We start from the raw sequence: 25,829 nt of genomic DNA, 5'->3' as shown, positions 1-25,829 counted from the left end.
GGTAAGAAAGCAAACACTATATCGACGTGCCGGGCTACAAAGTTTAGTGGGTGGGGTGATGGGGGCAGTATTTTGCCAGTAATTACACATACAGATAAAATGTGCATGCTTAAAGTATACACCATGATTTTCTGAACTTGAATTGAATTTTTCGATAAGCAGATATAAAGAAAGAAAACAAGTTTCTTGTTTATTTATAATAGTCAAATTGTAACGTTAAGTAACAAAAGCTGCCAGGTGTTACACATTGCACTTTAGTTTCATATATTGAAATACCAGACATGAGTGATTTTATAAATACTGTAGGCTACCATGTAATTTTATTATAAAATAGGGAAATTATTTCACATTTCTACCATAACCCTAAGATGATAGAACACGATTTACACACACACACACACACCTTTAATTTTCAACATGTAGCATAAGGCCTACACTACAGGCAGGACTTTTAGGTTGCAAAAAAAATCAAATCAAAAAAAATCAAGGGAAGTCATGATCTTTGCAAATAATTTATTTCTAAAAGGGAGCGCTCTCAAATTTCTGTTACATCATTAGTATTTGCACATAAAGCATAGTCTATTTAGTGTTTTAGTGCCATATATCTGTAGTTATTAACAATATTGGGCTAAGTTTGATCCATCAAATTACAGCTGTATTAATTCATTGTTTCAGACCACACCGCACCATTATAAAAAGTAAGCAGTCGCTTTCTGAAAAGACAAAGTATTCATTCTGTTATAAACTGGAAAACAAGGAAAAGGTTGTCAGACATTGCATTGAACCAGTAAGGCAAGTGCTGAAATTATGCAATTTGTTTTTAGATTCTTAGTGCTTTCTTCATACTATTAAAAAAAAAATTCCTATTCCTTTTGAGCCGAACAAAACTAAAAAGTTGTGAAATTCAAATGTACTTTCAACAATACAAAACAGCTTTCACAGTCACCTCCAGTGGTTCAATCATCAAAGGACACTGCTGACAACCCACCCAGAAGTATGGAAAGACTTTTTCAGTGATGGAGTGCTTGAAGGTGTAGATGTTGGTGTTGTCATGTGGGTCGTAGAAAGACACCCTGCCCTTGTCACAGTCCAGCTGCACTCTGATCTTTTGCGGGTTCCTCTTCAAGTTAAGCCTTGTTAAAGGAGAGGTACCTGCAAAGTACATTTTGTGGTAGAAGTACACGCACAGGTAGCCGTTCTTCAGCACTGAAGACACTTTCTCTTTCTTCTGGACAGATTCTTTTGCCACGCCAACAACCCACGCTGTGTTTTCTCCCACAGTGACGTCCCAGGCATGCTTGCCTGAGGTGAAGCCCTCGTGGCCCAGTACACCGGTGTCGGGGTCATACCTTTCCGGGTTGTCGGGCAGCTTCTGCTTCTCATCACTGTCACAGACGCTGGTGAGGTCGTCTGACAGAACGAGCCACGGGGCAGCAGTGTTGGGGTTCAGAGTCACTGGGGCTGAAGAAATGGCAGATTGTCAGCTGTCTCCGGTAACATACTCATTCAGCATCACAACCCCCCCGCGGGATACATGAAGCAAGATAAACTGCATCAGAAAGTTTGAAGAATAAACCTCACCATGGCCTGAAAAGTAGGCTAGAGTATGTACTCACTGTATTTGACGATTTTATGCATCTTCTCCCATACGTGGAACCCCAGAGATCCCACGTATTTGGCCACATCTAGGAGTTCTCCGGTAGCCATAACTGGATCTTCGATTGGGCAGTTAGCTCTGCAGGGAGCAGAATAAGGCAGTTAATGCCTTATTATGAAAGCAAAGAAAAGAAAAGAAATAGTTTAAAACATAAAAGCTTTCTTCACCTTGCCAATGTCCTCTTGCATTTCTGAAAAAAAAAATTAATAACAATAAAAAAAAAAAGAGGCAAAATTTTAAAATGCATTTATATGCAAGTAGGCATGCATTTATTCAAACATTTACAAACTTACATGAAGGACCGGGATACCCTCCAAAGCTAGCTCCTCCTCTAAAACTCGGATGGATTCAGACACAGACATTATATCGTTGGTTATTTCTTCAATCTTCTGCCTCATTGCTCGACTCTTTTGCTCTTCCTCCTCCTTCAGCGCCTCCATCCTGGCTTCCTCCTCTGCTTGTAGGAAAGTGTGAAGCTTTTCAAACTCCTCACGGGTCCGCCTCTCCACAAATCGAGCCTGGACCTGAAATAAAGACTGCGTAAGCATGGCTTGGAAATGGCCGCATGACCTCTATATCTGGTATGATTTTTCATGAGAAATTTCATCACGAATCATACTCCACCTGAATATATGCCACAGTGTCCTCATAGCTTTTCTTCATTTTGTCAAAAGCATCCCTCTTTTCTTGCAAAGAGGTGAGGGCTGTCTTCATTTTCTCCTGAGTAGGTAATTAAGAGAACATTTATTACATAAGTCCTGTTGAAAAGAAAGAGATTAACCTCAAAAACTTAAGGCCAGTAACATCTTTAAACCTAACAACTCATAACAGCTACTTAGGGAACTCAGAGACAGCCCTAAGGAAAAGCATATCAATATATCACCTGAGTAAGTATTTACCTTCACATCTACAACAGCTTCGCTGACAGGGCAGCAATCATGCTGTTTGTGCTTCCTTGAGGTGTGGCAAACCACACAGATGGGCTCTTTGTCCAACAGGCAAAAAAGTTTGAGCTTCTCCCCATGAAGAGGACACATCTCCCCTGGATCACAGTATAGCTCTCCCGCGGTTTCCTTCGGCCCCTCACTCTCCTCGATGTAAGATTCACACAGGTTCTTCAGGGTGAGGCTGGGTACAGGGTCATCCAGAGACTGGGCTCTGCACAGAGGGCAGTCGCGGCTCCGTCCACTAGTCCAGTACTGCCGCAGACAGGGTGCACAGAAGCTGTGACTGCACTTAAGGACCACCGGGTCTCTGAAGATTTCGCAGCATATGGGACAGGAGAGGTCCACCTCTTGGAGTGAGAGCCTGCCCGCCATTTTGACACCAGCACTGTTTTCCTCTGAAAATGAAAGTAGGGCAAAAGTGCACGTACCGATCAAGTACAGGGAATGGCCTTGTCTACACCCACAAGCACTTGCAATGTCATCTATTTACTTCACCCCATGAACAATACTGTACACAAATAAGTCTTTAAAACCTTTAAGTGAAAACTGAATACCCATCAGTTCCACAAGAAAAGTTACATACAAACATACCTGACAACCAGAGTCCTGTAACAGATGAACGTACTTAGATACGAGCACTTCCTGCTTCCTGTTATGTTGAGTCACCCAAAGGAGGCGGAGTGTCAGAGGCAGAGTAGGCATATTTAACCCTTAACTAACCCTTACATCTATTATCATCGTATTTACAGTCTAAATCAATGGTTCCCAAGGGAGAAAAATGTGTTAACTGATGATTAAAAGGACAAAAAAAGAAAAAAAAAGTTTTATTATGTCACTTTTAAAACTATGTTTAGTTTTTCTCATTTGATTTAATTTTTCTCTTTTTCTTTCTAAAATACTGCATTATTTTTAGCTGTCTATGGGGAAAAATCATTTCAAATGAAACTATCTAAAATTTGTTCTTTAGTTGAACTGCTTAAAACCTTTGCCATGGGGAGGGTGGGGGAGTGTAAGTAGACACTGTTTCAATTTAAGGGTCCACAAACCAAAAAGGTTGAGTACCACTGGTATGAATTATGGTTTCGGTAAGATCCATAATCCAGACTCTTTAAAAATGAAAGTTATTAACTCTGTGCTCAAATTCAAACTCAAAGATTCAAACTCAAAACTCAAATTAAACAAATTAAACCATAAATATGAAAACTGAAAAACTGTAAATTATGCAATACAGTTAAAGCCAATATGAAAATATGTTCATTATGAAACACTGAATAGTCATGTGGGATGTAGTATTTAGGTCCAAAACTGCAGCCTGTTCTCATTCGTCACCGTGACACTTTTATTAAGCCCTAAAAACCTCCCTCTGCATATGACGCCATCTTGTGGCAAAGAACAGCAAAAGGTTTATCTTCAGTGTGCAACTAATGGCTACTGCCACACATATTATGTGGTTGGATGGGCAGTGTAATTACTTTGCAAATTCACTTTTTGCTTGTTATGAGGGTTCACTCTGCAGTCAGTGGCCATCACACTCATTTGATATTTTTATTTTTCATTTAATGGCAAAATACAACAGTTTGTAACATACTGCTTTCCAATTTATGATCATTAGATTTGCATTAAAATGAAGAAAGCTTATCTGTGGAATACGTCTGCTGTAGTGGTAAAGCCCTTAGTCAGACGCCATTTCTCATATTTCTTTCTTTCCATCCTCTTTTATCACACAGTATACTGGAACTGTCCAGAAAGCCTGTCCTGTATTTGTTGCTATTATTATGCTCCAAAGAACAACAACAAATAGACAGAGAAAAATAGAGTCTGCAACTTGATAGATGCATTGTATAACTCCAGAGCATCAGAAAGCACACCCTATTTATCTTTAGTGTTCATTCTGTCCTCTTGGAGTCCAGTTGTACCCATTGACAGCCTCCACATGGTCTCTGAGAATGTAACTTGAAAATTGCATGTGGTAGAAACTTCTTTTGATTGGTTGGAAGCTCCTCGTCGGGCCTGATAACAAGCTGTGCTTGGCCCTTTTGGCCTTCTCTGGTGAGTGATTAGAGCCCAGGACTCCTCACCGGGTCAGCACTATAATCACTTCACATGCAGTAAGTCGTCACATTAAGGGATCCTCCTGCATTTAAACTCTTTATCCTCTTTAACTTTGCATTTAAACTCTTTTGGACATAAGGAGCTGTTTTTAGAAATGTGGGAAAACAAAGACAATTACAATCTCATGCTGCACATTTTCTTTCCCAGAAAACAATTTAGTTAATTCATTTCTTGCTATTGGCTTATTTAGAGGAACTGTAACTTCTTTGTAGCGGCTATATTTGTGGCATGAGTTACTAACTAAAATTATGAGGAGAGCTTATAGCGAGTCTACATCACTTTTGAGAGAAGAAGTAAACATTTCTTCCTTCTAGCTAATGCTAGCTAATGGTAGCAAACTTTAAGTTATTATTGTTATATAGGCCATTTCTGAGCTAAATTGCATCCTTTAATTGTCAATTTTAGTATCACTGGCTCATGTTAACTGTCTTATTTGGAAACAGAAAAAAAAAAAATCTAATTTTTACTTAAATTCATCTTTATTGTAGTCAAATTTTTGTTATTGTAGTTACAAATTAAGTTAACACATATGAAGAACACGTCAACACAAATGTGTTCGCTGTGTGATTCATGCTATTGTACTTATTGTTCATTAGTTATATGTTACATTTTAGCTGTCTAATTCAGCTCACAGGTAGGGATGAAGAGCTTGCTGAAAAGAAACTGACAGGACACTGACATTGAAAAATATAATCCAATCTCTCGCTGTCACTTTTTGGTATGCCACAGAGACTCAAGAGCTTTCATTTTGACCCAGAGCTACAGAAGGTGATTTTACTGTTTGATTGGAATGAAAACTTGCAGTCTTACCCCTGACTGATGGAGTAGTCTGTACATGGCCATCCTGTCACCTTCAAGAACAATGTGAGCATAAAGTCAGCTTTCCAAAAGTTACTTGTAATTGAGTTTCATTTTTTTCAGTTGAAGAGACTTTTGCCCTCTTTGCTTTTTGTGACGTGTGACAGGCGACACAGATGGGCTGTTTGTCATCCATAAATGAGGTTTTGAGTTTCCAGCAGATGTTCTGGTTGTTAGTTTCTTCACTTTCCTCCTGGAATGACTCAGAGTTTTTTAAAGCAGGATGAGCTCCGCTTCAGTTGGCCAATAACATATTTATTTTGTTGATATTTAATGTAATCGTAAATAGGCTGTCATGTCTCTGCAAGCCTTTCACTGTTCATACAGTGAATTACAATTTACATCAGACATCAATGCAATGCCATTCACTGTAACTGTGGTATGATTATGACTAAAGGTTTCAGTGCTTGGTTCAATTTTATTTATTTATTATCTGCTTGTTATCATTCTCACACAGTTTCATAGCTCTTTATGAGGCACATGTCAAGCACATGTGTCATGTCTGCTGTCTTGATTGTAGTATTTGTCACTTCTGATGTATGCAAAACCTGACAGCACCTCTATTGCCTTTATACTGAATTGAAACCAGTCGACATGTTTCCCTGACCACCACTAGAGGTCAGAATGTACCCACTTATGGCAAAGTCAGCTAAAGCGCCATAAGATACTGAACTTACGCTGCAGCACTCAAGCAGAGATGTTCTTCTTACTTTGCATCATAATGAATTCAGATAAACAGACAAATATCAGGGGATGAGATATAATCCATCTTATCCTCCAGCGATTGGGGCTTTGAAAACACCTGCGCTACCTCAGGATAAAGCAGGTAAACGCTAACATTTACCTGGATATCACTGTCTGTGGCCTCTCCTACCCTGTAAATTGGTTGTCAGCCAGTGTGACCCAGGCTAATGGTGATTCATTATTGCTCACACCCTGCTAGTGTTCACAGAGCTTCATCTGGGCTGAGGGGGGAATGGGGAGGGGGGCCATGTCAATCTCTCAGCATCTAATGAGGACAGGCAGGCTAACACACAGCAGAGATAACACCAGTCAGACCTGTGCCACCGCCTGATACCTTACAGAGAGCATTAGCTATACTCTGACATCACTTTGACGGAGCTGAACTGCAAATACCATCGGTTGATGGAGCTCCTTCTTTTTAGGTTGAGGAAAATACTAATGACTGCGGCGGAGAGGGAGCATTAAAAACATCATCAGTGAAGCATAGCATTTATTTCACCCATGTACAAACCTATGTGTACATGAGTGAAAAAATGTGACAAAAAGTCAATAGTCTATTACTCTGCTGTGCTGCGCAGTAAAGCTGGACAGTAAAAAGTGAACTAAAGCCAGTGAATTATGGGGAATTGTAAGATGAAGGAGGATAAATGAGAGAGAGCTAAAGAAGACATAGAGAGAGATTTTATTGTATGGATTGATGTTGTTGGCAGGCAGTTCACCCTAGAGTCTCCTCAACTTCATTATTGGCTGTGTGCTTACACAGCGCATCAGATTCCTGTTACGAAAATGGTAAAACATATCCCTTTATTAATGTACCACTTACTAATCATGCACACTTAATAGTTATAGTGATTAATGGCTTTTTAAATACTCGATAAATTAAGTAACCACAAACATATGCCACGTAAATGACACAACGTAGATAAATCTACATTCATTTCATTTTGGCCATTTGGGGGCAGTGGAAACAAGCTGTAAACAAAAAACCAACCTTTTTAATTTGTATGGTGGACTTAATTATAATAATACTTTTTTTTCAACATGTGGGTGCCTTTCATTGCACTCAGGGACATTTTACAGATTAAAGCAGTTAAAATACATTTCAAGGAGGCAATACAATAAAGAAAATCAAAACATGACACAATTTAAAGATTAAGAGAAAATAGAATAGAAAGAGAAAAACAATTTTAAAAAGCAGTTCATCATGAAGCCGGTGGAAGGTGGAATTAAGTGTGGTAGGCCTTTCGAAATAAGTGGGTTTTGAGCAAAGTTTTAAAGGAGGATAGGGACTCGTAGTGGACATGCTGGCAGAAGGAATGGAAAGTAGTGAGGAAGAAGAGGATCGGAGAGTTCGGGATGGGGTGTAGAAGAACTTTAAAATCAATACGGTATTTAACAGGAAGCCAATGCAGTTGTTTTAGAAGTGGAGTAATGTGGCAGCAGAGTTTTGGACCAGTTGGAGTTTATGAATGAACTTGTGAGATAGACCAGAGAGAAGGGAGTTGTAGCAAACATTTTCTTACTTACAACAACATTAATATTGAGTGGTTGTGTTTCAGTCTGTTGAACATGAGTCCAATATTCACTCTCTGCCAGCTCCTGAGGGAAACATTTGGCTCTTTAGCGACTAAATGCCCCTCTTTGTTTGCTAGCTACTCGCTAACATTGTCTGTCTACTGTTTGGTGCTGACCAATTTAGTATTGTTTTTGTCAGAAAACAGCTTCCTGCTGTGGCTGGTGAGACAATGAGAGCGGTGAAACTGAGAAAACCTAAACAATGAGTAAAAAGATGCTGAAACACTCTCTGGAGTGGAACTGTAGAGTCACATAGTCATTTTAATCCATTGTTAATCTAAAAAAAATTTGATTATAGCAGCTTTAAAGTTGTATTAAAGAGGTTAACCTTAGCAACAGGGATGATTTTTCATTTTTCATTTTTCATTCAACTTGGCACACCATGTTGTTGTTATTAATGACTTCAAACCATTACTGAACTCATTACTTACAACTTATTAACCCTTTATAAACTGTGGTGTCCGAACGATAATGCTGCGATGATGTGTTGAGAAGAAATCCGCTTGACACTGTTCTTGATTATAAAAGTTTATTACATCAAGGAATTCAGCATCAATTACAAGCTCTGCAGCAGCTTGGAGAGTGACCCAGCCCGATGGCCACTCTGTCTCTCTGTACATCGAACACAGCTTATATAGGACATGTTTAGGTCTCTGCTAAATACCATATAAGGGCACAGTCCCTTCATACACACTAACCTCTACTCCCCCTACTACTGGGTCAGAGGTCAAATTTCATAGAAGGGTTCACTCTTTGCACACCCATCAATCATTACTTCCCCATAAGGGTTCACTGTCCCCATAAGGGTTCACTGTCCCCAGCTACAGAGCATTATGTTAAACTGTAATGGTCAAATGCACATATGTTATACACCACAAAACCTCAACTACTATAGGCCTACATTATTAGGTAGTGGTAGCCTGGTGGTTGTTTTAGAACTTCCAAAGATGAGTTCAATTTTAAAAGCCAAGCAAATGTATGCCTCTCTTTAGTCACATGAATTTGACTGTTGGACTGTATTTGCAGCCTGTGTTTATTTGCCACAATGTAAGAACTATACAAATGTTAGCTGTAGCATGCTAGCTAGCAACAGACACAGAGCGTGTGTGTGTGGAGTGTGCCTGTGCTGTATTGGTTAGACAGCTTTGCTTTTTACTGATTTCAACGTGTCACAAATTCAAGTTCTTTCAGTTATATTATCTTCTTTTCTTCTTGTCTCCATTTGTACATGAACCGAGGTGATACCGGTTGATTGAGTGCAACGTTTTGGTAACAGTTGCGCAGATACGTCTTTGCCTCAATTCTTGTCTCCTACCTAGGTGAATTAGCATCCATTCACGTCACAACTTTGATATTCTATGCGATCGCACTGCCTCTAAAATTCACTTCAAATTCAGTCTGACCTCAAGTCAACATTTTCAGTATAATATGTTTCGTTTAGCTGCATCGTGCCTCAGTGTATCCGATTTTGAATGATTCTTATTAACAACACAGATTTCTTACTGTGCTGTTTGACTATAGCCATGGTTGATACACTACTCAAACATATGTGAATAACATTCCACTGAATACTGAAATTGCTGCAGTAAAAAGATTACAGACAGTAGGCAGGAGCTGAGTCAGTGTGTAGTGTGGAGAAGACATTATAAGATTAATCTCTTAGTTTAGTCATAATTGTAATTGTTAACCGAGAGACAAGAGACAGAGACAAGGGCACCAGAACTGAATTACACTTTCTGCCATATCAATATTTGGTCTTTTCAGATTCAAATACTTGTGAGGCATTGACAAATCGTTTTCATGCTCTTCACATCGTGACTCATGAGCAGCGGGCTCCATCGTCATCAGAGGGAAGTACTATAGCACATTCATTTCATAAGAGGATGCTTTCATTCTCTTCTTTCACACATGAATTGAGTGCTCCATATAAATTGGATTAAATGCACAATTTCGCTATGGCTTGCAAGGCACTCTCACCAAAGACCAGGTACTCTCTTTTGCCACATATTGATTTTCCCTTTTGGTAATGGCTGAGAAACTTTTGACAGCAATTTCACAAGGACACTGCAAGGCATGTAGGGTGTACATGCCTTGCAGTACATTAATGTGCATGCCTACACATAAACATCCCGCCATTTCCACAAACACAAATGTAGATGGGAAATTCTATCTTATTGGTGTGGCTGCTGGAAAGCCTGGGGCTCAGAAACCTCCTTGAGTCTCTGGAAGGTCTCCAGACCCTCCAGATTCACAGGAAAACCATGGTTATCAGTATTTCCCTCCCTCTCTCCTTCACTCTCTCTCTCTCTCTCTCTCACACACACACACACACACCTGCATACTGCGACCCAACCCACTGGAGTTTAAAGGAGAGACATCAATTCAATAAGCCCGGCCTAACAGGGACAGCCCAATACACCACAACACAGCTGCTCTCTCTATCTCTTTGCTAACCCATTTCCCCTCCTGGCTTCCTCCCTTCCCTTTAAGCTCCAGCTCAGCAAAGCAGAGTGATGACAATTTTGTTTTAGCCGGATGAATCTGCTGTCTGTGATGACACAAATCTTTATTAGGTTTTTCACTGCTCTGCTATCAAAAATGGCATAGAAAGTGTCAAGAAATGGTGCCCGTGTCTGGAAATTGCTCACAATAATTTCCTTCTAGAATTGAATTATGTGTTAGTTTTTTTCTCTTCATGTATTCTTGAATAGGCAAAGTGGATTAATGGATTTTCTCTCATTGCTGTCCTTCCTAAGATACATAAAAAAAGGAATCTCAAACAGATCAAATTGTACATTAGGCATGTAAGATGGATCTTGTTGATGGCTCTGTGGAGCTGTGCCCGGACTAGAAAGACCATGCACTGACCATCTCTATATGGGTCATTTGGCTCAGTCCAGGCCAGAGCCGCCTGTCACCATCGATGTGTCAAATCAGCTAGGGCATGAAAAGATAGGCTGCGGGGCTGAAAGCAGGGATCTAGCCCAACTAGTGAAGCAGCAGAACGACATTATCAAGCTCGAAGCCCGCAGAACACTAAATGTGATCATCACCTGCATCATGGCGGACCTTATCTGGTGTATCATTATCCACTTTAAGGACTAGAGCAAAGACCTGTACGTGATTTTGTTCTCCAGGAACAAATTGGCCCCAGGCTTCCCTTCATTTCATCTATCGAAGGGAGGCACAGGTCTCTTTAGGGCTCAGATGGATGTGCTTGCTCTACCCGTATGACATCCAATGGGTCTGTCACGTGATAGTGCACATTAAGAACTGATCTGGAAGACAAATACCCTGCCCTTGATGGCTGTATGGATTGCTGAGTGAAACTGCACAACCCCCCACTGACCTCTACAAGTCCTCTATGTGTATTCGCGTGTCACAGTGTGTGTCAGTATGTGTTCCTAGTGGGAGTGATATAAGCACAGGACAATACATCGACAAGTGTATAATGCACATTATTTGCTTGATATATGACCTGATGGTTATGACCTGGACAAAACAGAAGCATAATACAGAGCCCAATTTAAAGATAAATAAGAGCTGATTGAAATCAAACACACCTATGCTGGTTCAAATATTTGCCCTTCTTTTCCTGATAGGACTTTTTTTGACCTTAGCGTTAATTAATATTCCTGAGGCTGCACACATCATAAATTTCAGCCAGTGACAATTCTGTGAGATTAGATTAATATATATTTTTTAATCTTAGCTGCAGGGAGGATATGAATGATATAAATCCCCAAAGCAAGAAAAAGGATTGGAGCTTTCGCCTGACTTAAAGGTGTCGAACAGTCCACAACGGCAGTAATCCTGTAATCTGGGCAGTCAGCAGCACAGCAAAGGTCCTTAGTATGTACAACACACAGAGACACACACCCAGACTGATACAGAAACACAGTGCTGCCATTAAGACTACAGCTGCCACCAGCAACACCACCACCCACATCTCGCCTGTCATCATATACAACCTCTCATTGCTCCACTTTATCCTTGCAACCCTTTGTCCTCATCTGAAATCATCAGGGCCACTGTGGGAGCTCAGTTTCCTTTTCACATTTCCGTGTGTTTTCTTACATTTGTTCATATGACGTGTTTCATTTTATCCATTTATACAAAAGTTAAAACTTTTCCCATTATACTTTGTAGCTGTCATTGTATCATCCTATAGGGTGGGTTTGAAACAGGACTAAGTGTCCGATATGATAGGAGGGCCCACATTAGTAGAACACTGAATACAGTACAATCAGTGGCATTCAAAGCTTTAGAAAGCCGATTCATCCGGGATAAATGTGCACTTGCAGGACAATTACATTATTATCATTATAATAACAACACATAAAATTACAAACAGTTACGCATGCTGTGTTTCCTGTGAATCCCTAATGCGTAGTTAGGCAGTATAAATCTAGCATGAGAATGGTGAATTTATTGAAATGCTATTGCTGAAACAAAGCCGAACAGAAATTGTTTTAAAAAATAAACTAATAAAACAATATTTGTATTTTTGTTTAAACATTTTAAAATGGCAGTTAATATTGTTACAGTTGTAGAGGCATGTACACAAACAGTATATAATTGTACACATGTGAATATAAAGAGATCAAAATAAACAAACAGTTGGTAGTTCAGATGCTAAACAAAGATACTAATATATCCTTAGAAATTCTTTTTGACTCAGGCCTGGGTTGCATCAGTATGAGTAGTAGTGTTGAATGTCAGAGTAAGTACACACTGACATATTCTCTGGTCATGACCCATTAAAATGACTGAGTTTTCTAAATGTGCTAGTCCTTTGAACATCATCATCTTGTTTGCAGAGCCTGCTGGGCAGAAATGAACACACATTTCTCCCAGTAACCAGCCTGTCCCCTCCTACTCCCTTATGTGTAGGTTAGCAGAAAAGATTTCGAAGCTTGGGATAAGAGACACGGACATGTTGCCGGGATACCAGAGGGCTGAATACATTGTGATTGCATCTTATGCTTAAAGATGTACACTGAATCGGATTACGATGGTTGTTTGTACCTTATTAGTCTGACATTTCTACAAGAGGAGGACGGTGTCCCCAGATGACTCAGAGAATTGGCTGCATTTAAATGTCAAGCTACAAGGGCTAATGATTTTTGTGTCTTGACATGTTCTAATATGCTTATGACAGCGGAAAAAAAAAACGAGTCTAGAAAATTGGAGATTGTGGAGCAAGCAGAGAAACTGATAAAAGACCTTCTTTTTATCACTGTGGTTCCTTTCAAGAAGAGGAGACACAGCAAACTCTTCAAGTGAAGCCCCGACTGAGTGCATTTGATGATAGCAATTGAATAATGAGACTATCCGGAAGCTTGGCTGCGTTCTCGAGTTGAAAAATCACAGGTTTAGCGTGGGTGAGTCAGAACAATGCCCTGTTTGAAGTCTTTGTTGTGGTCCTTTTTTTTCAAATATTAATAACTTTTTGCGATGGCCTAAATTTAATGAATGTCACATCTAGTTGAAGGCGGCTCCTCTGTTCCGAGCTGCGTTTGCTTCCTCAAAATGTCAGCACTCACAACAGCAACACGATATTCTTGAAGAATGAAGAACAGCATTTCTTTCATATGAATGAGAGATAACTCAGACTTAAGCCTCCACGGCACTAATATGATGGCTATAATGTGGCCTATAATACGGCAACCTTATTTATTGACTCATGCTGCTGTAGGACTGGTCTTGGCTTGCTTTAACCACAGCAGAAGCTATAATCAGTCATCGATCCACAGACAGAGGAGTTCATGGTAGCTGTATACAGTCAGGCCTATTCAATTTTGATAAAACAATGATGTATAGTGGGTGAGCAGTAGGGGAAATGAGCTGATTCAATTGTTGTTGGTGTTCCCTCCCTGACCACACTGTGCCCTCGGTGAAGGTCATGCTTTATTGAGTGTTCGGCAGCACTTGTGAATATAACTATGCAGTTACGTGGAATAGTGTTATCAAACCTGTTTGTGGCATACTTTTTATAGTATACTTCACAACATTCAGAAATGGTTCATAATATACAGAGAGAAATAATCTTTCAAAAACTTGAGGTTGCAAAAGCTTATCCATAAGGAGGAATAAATTTGGTTGTTGACAGGTGCACATTCTGGGAGCCTGTTGTAAATGAAGCACGTAAAGTCCCATTATCATGAGGTTAGCAGACAGGTGGAGTTGTGATTCAATTTAAGGCTACAGGAGTTTAAGTTGTGTGAGAGAGACACCGCAAGCTCTACTGTAGTGGAGGTAGTATTACATCAAAACGGAAATACAGATATTAATTTTGAAGCTAAAGATTACCTTAATGTGGGAATGTGTAACTTTTGAAAGAAGAAATAACCCACTACTCTTATTAATGAAAACATCATTAGTCAGTAACACACCCTTTCTCAGTTCAATACACTCAGGGGTTTTGCCGCTATAGCCTTACTTGGCCTCATATGACCAGTAGCTTAAGGTGGCTAATGTTAGCAAACTTTAGATATATATTGCTGCAAAGCTGACATCCTCCTGAGTAAACTAGTGATCAGACTTTATCAACATGTTCTCATCTCAGGGCGTCAAATACAGATGCTTTCAGAAAGCCTGACAAAGCATTTCTTTAAGTTTAGGCACACACCCCAGCGATGGTTAGGGCTAGGGACTGTACCTTTAAGATTAACATTGTTAGCTACTTACACTATGGTCCTAGAGATGCGGTTCTGGTCTACTCTGTGAAAACCCACTGGGTCACATATGAAGGCTGAAGGGTACCTTTTGCGTCAAATACCGACGCTTTGTCCGGCTTTCTGAAAGCGTTGGTATTTGACTACTTACTACTGCCCTGCTGTTACTCTTTATCGCATTTACCATTGTCCTGTAATTGCTTAGTAGCTGTTCAAAAGAAATCCAACAAACTTACACTTGTAAGTGTAAATCTGGCAGTGTGAGAGAAATGTTTGCGTTTATTGGGTCACATAATTTTCACTTTACTGTGTTGGCACCATGTTTCTCACATGTCTTTGTGGCTTTCCAGTTTCATTTTTACATATTCAACACCATTCTGGTTTGTGTTGAACTCTAAGTAACAGAAGTCCCGTCATACCCCCCCCCCACCACCACCAGTGCATCAAAGTTTCCCATTTCATCCATCCATCTTCATCCGCTTATCCGGGATCAGGTTGTGGGGTTTCCCATTTCAGTACATTTTAAAATGGATCTAAGTACATATCGTAAATAGCTGGATAGCTAGATAGAGATTAACTGCGAATTAACTTCACCCTGATGTCCCCTCTGCCATGTTGATAGATTCAAGCCTCTTCACAGTGAGTGATATGCGTGACATGCCAGTGCTTCGGTCAGTTGTTTCCAATCTGTCAGGCTCTTGTGACTCATGTTATGGGGTGTTAAAGGGCAACACACTCTGGCATAACCTGGTTGGACTAGGGCTATTCTCAACCTCATTAAGTGGTAATCACAGAGCTCCTCTCAGGCCAGACGCATTCTCATCTGTATGCCAGGAGGTGCTAATACAGACATCGATGTGGCGGGTGCTCTGCTCCGTCTGCTTGGCTAAAATTTACCTAAATAAAACACAAGTGAAACACACCACTGCAGCTGCTGTACTTGTACTTGTGATTTTCCTCATGGTGCCAGTCATCAAGTGTAACTTGTGAATGCAAATAGCTTAAAATAGTTCATTTTTAATACTGATGCAATCCAGGATTATGTGAAAGGCCTATCTTGGAAAAAAAACAAAACCATTCAGATAAGTCTTAGTGGAAGTAAAAAAAATAAAAAAAAAGTGTATGAAAGATGTTGCTTTTGTAGTTAAATTTACAAACTGCTACGTTCCTCCGGATGGTAAGTCCAGGGGGAGGAGGAGCAACAATATTTGAAATAAAAACCGGGGCAAAAGAGGAAGTCAGGGTTATGTGCAAACTAAAGTGTATTTATTCAATATTGACAAAGGAAAACCAACTCAAAACTACTCTCTCAAAATGAGACAGCGAGCCAACAAGGTAAAGCAACAATAAACACAGGGTAAGTAACTGAGGGAGCAAGGTTCAACACTAAATGAACAGATGAAAAGTCCTCTCTCCACTGAGGAGGTTAAAACCAGACACTGTTCTGGACTCACGGAAGATCTAAGCTGGTGTTCAACCCACTGGTTGTGGACTGCTCACAGGTGTTGACCTGCAGTGTGGCCACAACAGGTAGAAATAGAAACAGACCACACACTGTGGGGGGGGAACCCAAGCCTTCTTATCCTCCAGGCACTGAGTGGTGATCAGGCACACCTGCTGCCACTCACTCATGCAGCTGAGGCACGAGGGGGGGGGGCACTACCTGAGAAGGAACACGCCCCAACCCAAACACATGACCCTTAGGGTCGGAACACAAACCCACTTAACCAATTACAATAATGGAGACCATTTGGGAGGCTGCCTTTTAATGCAGCACATTTAATGCTTGTAATAAGAATGCATCATTGGTATACCTCAGTGATAGATGAAAAGTCATCAGCAAGCATTTAAGCATGAGGCACTGCAATGCAAAGGCTAATCCTTACACTTTATCTCTGCAAGAATTTCCATTTCAATCCATGACAAATTGTTCACTACCAAAGCACATTCCTATTGAGGCTGCTGCATGTGGCATCATTAAAAATGCATGTTAATCAAAATGAGCAGATAGTATTGTGATCAAAGTTAAATCCCTATTTAAACTAGAGTCTTGTCTGTAATTTGAGCTGGACATTCATGTTTCTCTCTAGCTGCTGTAGCTTCCTCTCAGCATTAGAATCAAGTCTTATAAGTTGATTAATGTGCCTCTTATTTACAAACAAGTGAGTCACATTAATGTTGATTAGGGAATAAATTGACTTTTGCAAACTTCAATGAAATACTGCCTGAAGACTGGAGGAAATTCTCAAGTTTGATTAAAAGACAGATAGCTTGCTATAATTCCCTGCTGTTTTTACTGTCAATAATGTACTTCATGTGTTGAGTATGAGTGCTATAGTGTGAGTAACAGAGGAAGAACATAAAACCCTGTGGTCTACAGAGTTCTGATTGCAGATGGTCTGAGCAGTGTTGTCAGATGGGCTTTTATTTACTTTACCACCTCCTGGATTGACAGTGAGCACCTGCAAAGGGCAGGAGCAGCGCCCGCTAAGCTGATGTGTGTTTACATGCTTGGCTGACTCAGAGAGGAGCCCACAACTGGAGAAATGAGGCCAGGGGGCCCCGTTGCCAATCACAAACACTTTAGCTGTCTCGCTAAATCCCCCCAAAGAAGAGAGTGTCAAAAATCTAGACAAGCCCATCACTTTTGCATATGGTCCCCATCACCCAGATACTGTCTCATTACTGAAAGTATTTCTCAATCTTTTTATAGAAAGGGAGAACAGGACCGACTGTGGTTGAATTGCAGCTGTGGCTCAACCCTCTGGCGAGGTTGCTAGTGGTAATTTATTTTCTCATCGATTGGGACTGCAGGCCCTTCCCCTGAACACTGGCGATCAGCTGCAGTGAGACAGAGGTGTTTTATTATGAGGATATTGACTTCTATCTAAATTCACTTAAGTACCACAGATAGGTCATCTTTATAAAGCACGCTGAGGCAAGGCGACGGTCAGAGCAAGTTGCAACACAGATGCTTGCACCTGTGCATCATCACACAAGTATCAGGAACATCGGGTATGTGGCAACGGAGCCTGATGTCCCCAGGTCAGTGCTAGTTTCCTTCAGTGTTGCCTCGGAGGAGGTGGAGAAGGAAGGTTCAGCGTTTGGTCACAGAGCTATTTCCTTTTCCTTCTTTCTCTCAATCGGCAGATAAAATTCCTGTGCAATGCCAAGCAAACAGCCCCCAGACCACTGGCTACAGACTAGATGACAGCGAACAAATCAAACAGAAAGACGAGTGCTCCCTTGGGGATTCAGTCTCCATCAGTGATAGCAGTGATCCCAGGCAGTTTTTATCCTCCCTTCCCTTGCCTTTTTTGCTGCTAAGCTTGGCACTAATCCTATTGTTAAAGGTGACTGCCGGGAACAGCGAGACGCTCCGAGCACAAGTACAGAGCTCTGTGTTTTTTGGATGATGACACAAAGTTACTTTTACAGAACCGGGCAGATTTTATGTCATTTAAGTTTTTCTCACCTCTCTTACTCCGGCCCTCATTCTGTCTTTTTTCACAGCAATTCCCTCACTAATTGGCCTCAAAGCTACGTACTGGGGGTGAGAGTTGCATTCAAGTGCAGGCTTTCTTTCTTTTTGAGAATTTGGTTTGTTTTGACAACTGAAAGTTTGAATTGTTAACATATCTTTGAGACCCTGGAAATCAGGAGGAATGTATTTAATGCCCAGTAAAGAAAAGGGTGAAATGAAATATGTAAGGCTGTGTTTATTTCACCACAGAGGATATACCCAAAGGGGAGAGTGAGAATCCATAATCTCAACAACAGTTTAGAACAAAATACCAGAACTACGTGTCTTGTTTTTTAAGGCAGACCAACTTTAGAACCATCCTTTTTGGAATTTGATCACCTCATGTTGAGGTTTTGAATTTAGCAAATATGGAACCTTAGGAGATCCAACATTGCTCAGGTATAAACAAAAGTTTGTTTGTTGTTGAACTACTGTGCTCCAGCGAAGAATCCCTTGCCCTCTATAAACTTACTTGGCCCTGTGCCTTTCCGTGTCTTTCACAAGTTCATCATTCTTGTTTGAACTATGACTTGCTTGAAGCTTTTTTCCATTTTCATTTTCTGTCATCATCCCTCCTACCAGATCTCATACTCGATTATCTGCAGCGCTCACCATCAAATAACTACAAGAAGGGTCACGTACATTTTCTATTTCCAATCTAATCCTTTTCTTTTCTTTTTTTTTAAGAAAAAGACATTTTATAACCTTGCTTCTGCTCTATAGCATAAGATTGAAAAGCTATTAATGAGAACATACGCAGGCCATACTGGGAATACAGAATTAAGCCATTAGAGATTAATGAGTTTTCGGGGGGAAGCGTATGGAGGCAGATAAACGCTGGGCGACGGGACCAGACTGTGTGCTGGGAGACGAATCGGGCGAAAGCTGTTTTCGCCCACGCTGTCACGCTCCACCGGCCAGAGTGCTGGAGTGTTTTGGCTCCTTCAGATTAATTGTCAGTCATAAATTAAGTTCTGCAGTGTTCAAACAGGACGGCCAGGACAGGGGCTTTCACTGACATGGTTATACATGAGTATAGGAGAGGACATGTTTGATTTGTCTGGTTGCAGCCACATTAAAATTCTGCTGAAAAAGTTCTGAGGCATTGTACACAGCAAAATAAACCCTGTACTGCATCAAATTTCCATTTGTATGACTGGTAGAAATTCCCGTAGTCTGACACCCAAGGGTAACTGAAAACGTGACACCCTGTAAGATCCCTGAGGATCACTGGTTTCCAATAAGGACAATCACATTATCATACAAAAGAATCAGACTAATAAATCAGCATTCATTCATTTAAAGTCTTATTATCTTGCTAATCAATACATTTTCACCATTACACTGCAGATTCGGATAGTGTATGATGACTAATTAGCATCAAATGGATTTTAAATGGAGATTAAATACAGCATTAAGGCCTGAATAACAAATGCAGCTGCAGTCTTAGAAACATTAGAGGTAAATCTTTGCTTCATACATTGCTTTATAATGAAAACGTGAAAAAGTCATGCCCGAAGTTGCTAGCCGCTCAACAGCTGAAAAAGAAAACATGCCGATCATATTCCACAGGGAATGTTGAGAATGGTCTTTGGAAAGAAAAAAATCTCTTTACTTTTATTAGCTGGGGCACAGGCATATAAATATTAATATTCAACGAAGAGCTTATGCTTTATTAATGAAACTGAGCTTCTTGCGAAATTAAATGGGCATAATGGGATACCGTTCATTATCCCATGCTGAATAGATGAGAGCCATAAACTTCATCAACAGATAAAGGTTGTGCTTTGAGAAAGATTCGTGATAGGAATCTACTTTACTGAGGTGTTTGTGTTGTGCTTGTGTCTTGTTAGAGTGTGTGCTATTATTTGCAGTGATCAGGTCCACTGAAAATTATCAGAATTAAAATGGACTTTTGATTTCTTAAAGCTGTCCTCATCAGTGTTTTAAAGTAACAATAGATCAAATGACTGTGTAATATTAAAAAAGGAATCACAGTGAATTATTGCCCAACTCTGCAGTTCCCCTCAGGTCTATGGAGTGTTTTAACTTCTTTTAGCTTATTGTTTTGGTTCTCTGGTCTGCAACTTTACTATTACTTTCACCACTCTCGCCAACATAGTTTCCAGCCCCAGCAGGCAGCTGTTTTCAACAAAAAAACTTACCTGCTCAGCACCAAACACAGACTGGTGAGCATAGTGGAGCATAGATATTGCCCTGTTTTTTCCTTCTCCCTTCCCCCTGTCTAATTACAGGAGTGGAGTCAAGTATGTGGGAGTCAAGTACCAGTGGCCAGCCAATCAGATCCATCTAGACCTGCTATTACTGATGCCGGCTCTCTCCTCCAGTCAACGGCAGATTGTAGGCTAACGTTTCTAGCCAGTCATGCTCAAGCCAGTTTTTGACAGTCTCTGTAGAATGGCTCTGAAACTCTGCTTACCCTGTTTTCCTGACTCCTGCTGCCTCTGCTCTGCTCCTGCTTCCACACGACTCTGCTCACTGGACCCCCTTTCAGACAACCTTTTGGACTCACTGAAATCTCCTGAGTGACTTCCTTGGCTTGGTTTTTTGTGTGTAGAGTACTTCTTTATCCAAAAAAAGGCTGGAAGGATACAGGGTGTTGTATGCTGTACAGATTGCAAAGCCCTCTGAGACAAACTTAAGGTCGATATAAATAAATTCGACTGCAGAGAGCTGAATACAAAATTTAGCTGGATACAGATTTAAATGGCGGTCATGGCCCCACAGATGTTCAGTGTGTGTGTGTGTGTGTGTGTATGTTTGTCCATGTGTGTTTTGTCCTGTGTCTGATAAGACTTGTGGCCTAGCAGGGTACATTGTGTGAATCACAATATCATGACATTTTGTTCCTGCATTTTGTCCTCATACACTCTCTTGCACAGCATGGGTATTGCACAGGTGTGCCTTAGGCTGGCCACAATAAAAAGGCAACTTGAAAATGTGCTGTTTCACTGTATTGGGGGGGTCTGGGTGGTCCGGAAAGCAATCAGCATCTGGTGTGACCTCCATTTGCCTTACACAGTGTAACACATCTCCATCGCATAGAGTTGATCAGATTGCTGATTGTGGCCTATGAAATGTTGGTCCACTCCTCTTCAATGGCTGTGCGAAGTTGCAGTCAGGTCGAGTAGAGGACGACGAGCATGCAGATGAGCTTCCCTGAGACGGTTCCTGACAGTTTGTGCAGAAATTCTTTGTTTATGCGAACCGACTGTTGCAGCAGCTGTCCGGGAGGCTGGTTTCAGACGATCTTGGAGGTGCAGATGCTGGATGTGGAGGTCCTGGCTGGTGAGGTTACATGTGGTCTGCGGTTATAAGACCGGTTGGATGTAATACCAAATTCTCGCCTTTGGAGATGGCTTATGGTAGAGAAATGAACAGTCAATTCACGAGTAAACAGCTCTGGTCGACATTCCTGCAGTCAGCATGCCACTTGCACGTTCCCTCAAAACTTGCAACAATCTGTGACATCTTGCTGTGTGATGGAGCTGCACATTTTTGAGTGGCCTTTTATTGTGGCCAGTCTAAGGCACACTTGTGCAATACCCAATCTGTCTGATTAGCATCCTGATATGCCACACCTGTGAGGTGGATGGATTATCTCGGCAAAGGAGAAGTGCTCACAAACCCAGATTTTGACAGATTTGTGAATCTGTTTGAATATTTGAGAGAAATAGGCCTTTTGTGTACATCGGAGTTCAGTTCATGATAAATGGCGGCAAAAACAAATGTGTTGCATTTATAATTTTGTTCAGTGTATATCTAAACAGCTTTTGACTGATTTGAGAGTATGTTCTGAGACACAGCTTTTTCCTCTCCTTCTCCTACAGTCATATATTCAATCTCCATTTTTCCCCAGACATGTTGCACAAATTGAATACTTGCTTTTATATAAAGGTGTGGAAAAATTGCTTTTCTGCTATTTCCTGGTGCTCTCATCTGTGCAGATACTTGGTGGTGTTTGTGTCAGGGAACGATGGGGTGGAGGCAGAGTCGATGGAGCAGTACTTTAAAAAAAAGAGTGAATGAAATGCTGTGGCTTATTTTGGCAGGCTGATTTCATTTGGTTTCATCAGACTCTCACCGCAGACAGGCCAAGTCACTGCCGTCATCTTATTGGGCTGCCAGTGGACACGTACTCAACGAGAAGGGTTAGTGGGGCTTAACGGTGATTTCATCCCTGGCTCTGATCATGCTCACAATGACAGTAGCAAGCGAGAAAAAACAACGAGGGATCTGTTGGATGTAATATAAAGATCACATTTCACTCAAACCCTTTATATCTGTGTAAACTGGTTTCCGGAGCTCCTTTTGTGCTTTCATCCCAACAGAAAATCAACTCACAGAGCCATCAAGGACAATTTGTCATAATTTTTTTCTTTATTTATCATATCTCATTTAATCAAATGAGGGAAATGATATCTTCGGAGGATTTCCTTCTGGATGCCACTAAAGCATATTGCACACTTAGGGGAGGGCTGGAGGGGGGAAGCAAATGGATGAAATGTATTATTAATGAGTTGAACATGAGCAGTGGAATATCGTTATGGGGTGGGGTGGGGGGAGACAGATGCTAAAATCCCAACCCTGCAACATGATGCTAAACATGTGGAACTGCAGTGTTAACAGCTCCACGCAGCATCCAAGGTTTGTCAGTTTGGACCAAATTGCAGGGTAACAGTAAACAGTTTTGCATTCAGTGGTTTGAAAAATGGTTAGATTGTCATTCCCTGTTCGTAGACTGAAAACACATTGCTTTTTGATGTCATTTGGCCATATGTGCACTGATGTGATCCTTCCAATTTCTCAACTTTGTAACTTAAATACTTGTTCTTGTCCACAAATCAATACCTTTTTTCTATTTTCTACCTTAATTTAGATTTTAGATGAGGCCATATCTTTCTTGGGCAGATACCCCAAACAATCTCAAAACCCCTTACTAACGAATCCATTATTTTGCAGATAGCCTATTGCCCACCAATTTTTTATTTTTTTCAACTTAAAACCTCTTTGATGACTTTCGAAACAAACTTTTAGTTGCTAGGCAAAATGTAAATCTTGAATATTTAACTAATAGGACTGTGCACTGAAAGAAAGCACATCTTTAATCCAGCCTGGACAAACTCTGTCTTCTGCAGTACATGTGATTAACAGCTTCTTGTGGTGAGATTGTTTTCTCAACTGCTGCTTGCAATGAACTTTGAATATGACCAAGAACCTCCTCAAAGTGCTCTGAAAAATTTTATTATCCACAGTGTCATGAAAACTGGGCAAACTCTGCCTGCTGATGAAATTATTTTGATATGATCAAAAGCTCCAGAAAAGGTTTTCTCAACTTTTAATCCAGCTTTAAAAGGAAAATGTTCACATGCATTCATTTTAATGCTCCTCATGCAATTTGTTTATAGAGACTTTACTTTGACCTTAAGGATCTGAGACTTGACTCGTCTCAAATTTAACTTAACTTAAAAACAGCTCTGGTGAGAAGATTTTGGTGCTAGTTTTAAGACCAAAGTTTCAGTGTTTGTATTTGTCCATCGCTTTGAATTAATGATCTTGAGTCTTTGTTACAGTTTCTAATGGTTCTTGAAATTGTGTAATATAATCACACTGTGAATGGCTCTGAACAGCACCTTCACAACAGACCCTGGCACTAAAATGGGTTATCTACTGTAATAAATATGAGCTAAAGAGCATGCTTTTTGGTACTATGAGGTATTTTCTCGCTAGACACTCAATCAAAAACCCAAGCCAAGAAAGATAATGTCGTGTAAAAATTCAAGACTTGGGCCAGATAAGAAAGCTTGAACTTTTACCAACATTTTTATTATCAACAAAAACAGACACCAATTAGAATACAAAAGTTCCACCGGAGTGTGTCAGAGATCGGTGCAAAATAGAGCCCCATTCTGTTACCAGAACAGAGACCCTAGTCGACATGAAAAACATGTAATGACCTCCTTTTATAGCTCTGTTTCTTGGCTTCACATCATCTCTTGGCTCTCTTTCCTACTGCTCCTGAATCTGGGAAAGTCCAAGATTTTCACGTGCCTAAGCATTTGGTGGGAAAGTCCCTGACTGCCTGCCTGTCTTTTGCATGCACTTTGCTTGATCATGCCATTTCATCCATAACCTGACTTTTGTGGAATAAACTGCTGTTTTTTGTGCTCTGTGCTAGAAACAGGACATTCTTACTGTGATGGACTGTATGTTTTGTAATACAATTTGCACAAAATCTGCTTCTATATTTTCCTTTGCACGTGTTTATGATGCTGCCTCACTGTGCTCCCTCCCTTTTCTCCCAAAGCACACGAACTTGCTCACACACACACGTGTGCCTGGGCAGTTAGATACAGAAAGGAGCACATACACTCAGAGCTGTAGAGTTTTAACACTGTGATCCTAACTTTACACTATAAAATAACACTTTAAATAATGACAATGTAGACCACCATTGCTCTAGTAATTAATGATAACAATTTAGGCTATAATGCTACAAAATAATTCACAACAAAGACAGCCTTATAAGTTGAAATATAAGGCCATTTCTCTGTGCGTGGACTACAGAGAGTTTACAGAGACTGTCTGACATCAGTACACAAGGCTTTGTGGAGAGAGCTAATGGTAGACTTTATTGATTGTGTGTGCTGTAATCTGTCGATCTAGGCCTGTCCAGCTGTGGCAGAGTGCCTGGGCTGCTCTATAGGGTCATCTCCAGCCATCTGCCATTCCAAACACCCTTAGAGTATATCCACAACTTATTACCACACTCCCTCTAAAAGGATATCTGGCCACAAATGAGAGCTAAAATGGATCTAACCAGAAACATGAGAGGAAGAGAGAGACTACAAATTAACCGGAAAACAACTGTACAAATGAGTCTCAGGTTTAATGATCTAGAGCTTGACAATTAAAAGGATCTATCACAGCTCTGGCTGTGACTCCAGTTTTCCTGTGTTTTCCCTTTCTCCTCCTCCCTTGTGTGTCTGTGTGTCTGTGTTTATGTGTTACGGGCGTGCCTGGCGCCTGGCACCTAACTCGTCTCCTCACCTGACTTCATCGGCCAATACTTCTCCAGTGACACTGTTTGTGTGTTTTCATGATTTTTTTCACCGTTGGGACTTTTCTAAAATATGTTTCTTCTCTGCTGCAGGATTCCAACATTTTTGCTCTGCCATTCACCACTTGCCGCTTCAGCTCCAACCCTAGTCTAACTACACCCCTTCAGCCAGCCTGCCTTCATCTGCCCAGCCAGACCCCGTCGCCCATTCATCATTTGTTCATTAAAAACTCTTTTTGCATATACTATTCCCTCCTTGTCTGTGTCCACTCCTGGCTCTGCACACAAAACAAAACCTAACAGGAGCCTCATTTTTCACTGTTACCATTAAAGTTTATACCCTGCTGACTTTTTTTCTGGTGATAAATTAGCCACTCAGATCTATAATCAAGTACGACTGGCGTTTGGTTTGGGGCTGAAAAGATTAGCCAAAGTTACTTGCAAAAAGTAATTATTTTACTAATCACTCATCAGCAAAAGTAATTGGTTACATTACTGATTACAGCACTAGTTACTTAGCCCAGTTCTGACAAAAGTGCCTTCACACAACTCCAAAGCCTCACACCCGTCATCTTCTGTTATAACCATGCTAACACACGGCTCTATAGATGGCAGTATTGCTTCGTCTGTAGGTAGGTCACACAACACTTTAGTC

General features: G+C 40.7%; 1 protein-coding gene and 1 long non-coding RNA gene across 2 annotated transcripts; one reads left to right on the top strand and one right to left on the bottom strand.

The window, feature by feature from the left end:
• Nucleotides 1–496: 496 nt before the first annotated feature.
• On the bottom strand, nucleotides 497–3,281 carry LOC119918066 (tripartite motif-containing protein 35-like). The gene is made up of 7 exons (XM_038738592.1): nucleotides 3,196–3,281; nucleotides 2,557–2,999; nucleotides 2,282–2,377; nucleotides 1,951–2,181; nucleotides 1,825–1,847; nucleotides 1,617–1,735; nucleotides 497–1,461 (listed from the first exon to the last, which is right to left on the bottom strand). The coding sequence occupies exons 2-7, from the start codon at nucleotides 2,974–2,976 to the stop codon at nucleotides 917–919; spliced, it is 1,434 nt and encodes a 477-aa protein (XP_038594520.1). The 5' UTR covers nucleotides 2,977–2,999; nucleotides 3,196–3,281; the 3' UTR covers nucleotides 497–916.
• LOC119918067 lies at nucleotides 2,179–25,422 on the top strand. Its single transcript, XR_005447387.1, has 2 exons — nucleotides 2,179–2,238; nucleotides 25,268–25,422. It is a non-coding gene; the product is annotated as an uncharacterized LOC119918067 (long non-coding RNA).
• The last annotated feature ends 407 nt before the right edge of the window (nucleotides 25,423–25,829 follow it).

This window comes from Micropterus salmoides, unplaced genomic scaffold, assembly GCF_014851395.1.
Source record: "Micropterus salmoides isolate LMB-PRFRI ecotype aquatic unplaced genomic scaffold, ASM1485139v1 Ms_hic_scaffold_23, whole genome shotgun sequence".
NCBI lineage: Eukaryota > Metazoa > Chordata > Actinopteri > Centrarchiformes > Centrarchidae > Micropterus > Micropterus salmoides.
Note: the sequence above shows the minus strand (reverse complement) of the source record. Positions and strands in the feature narration are given on the sequence as shown.

Coding starts and splice junctions, on each gene's coding strand:
- LOC119918066 (XM_038738592.1), bottom strand. CDS start 2,976: ATGGCGGGCAGGCTCTCACTCCAAGAGGTGGACCTCTCCTGTCCCATA. Junction 2,182..2,281: donor ACACTGTGGCATATATTCAG/GTGGAGTATGAT, acceptor TCTTTATTTCAG/GTCCAGGCTCGATTTGTGGA. Junction 1,462..1,616: donor GCATAAAATCGTCAAATACA/GTGAGTACATAC, acceptor CCATTTCTTCAG/CCCCAGTGACTCTGAACCCC.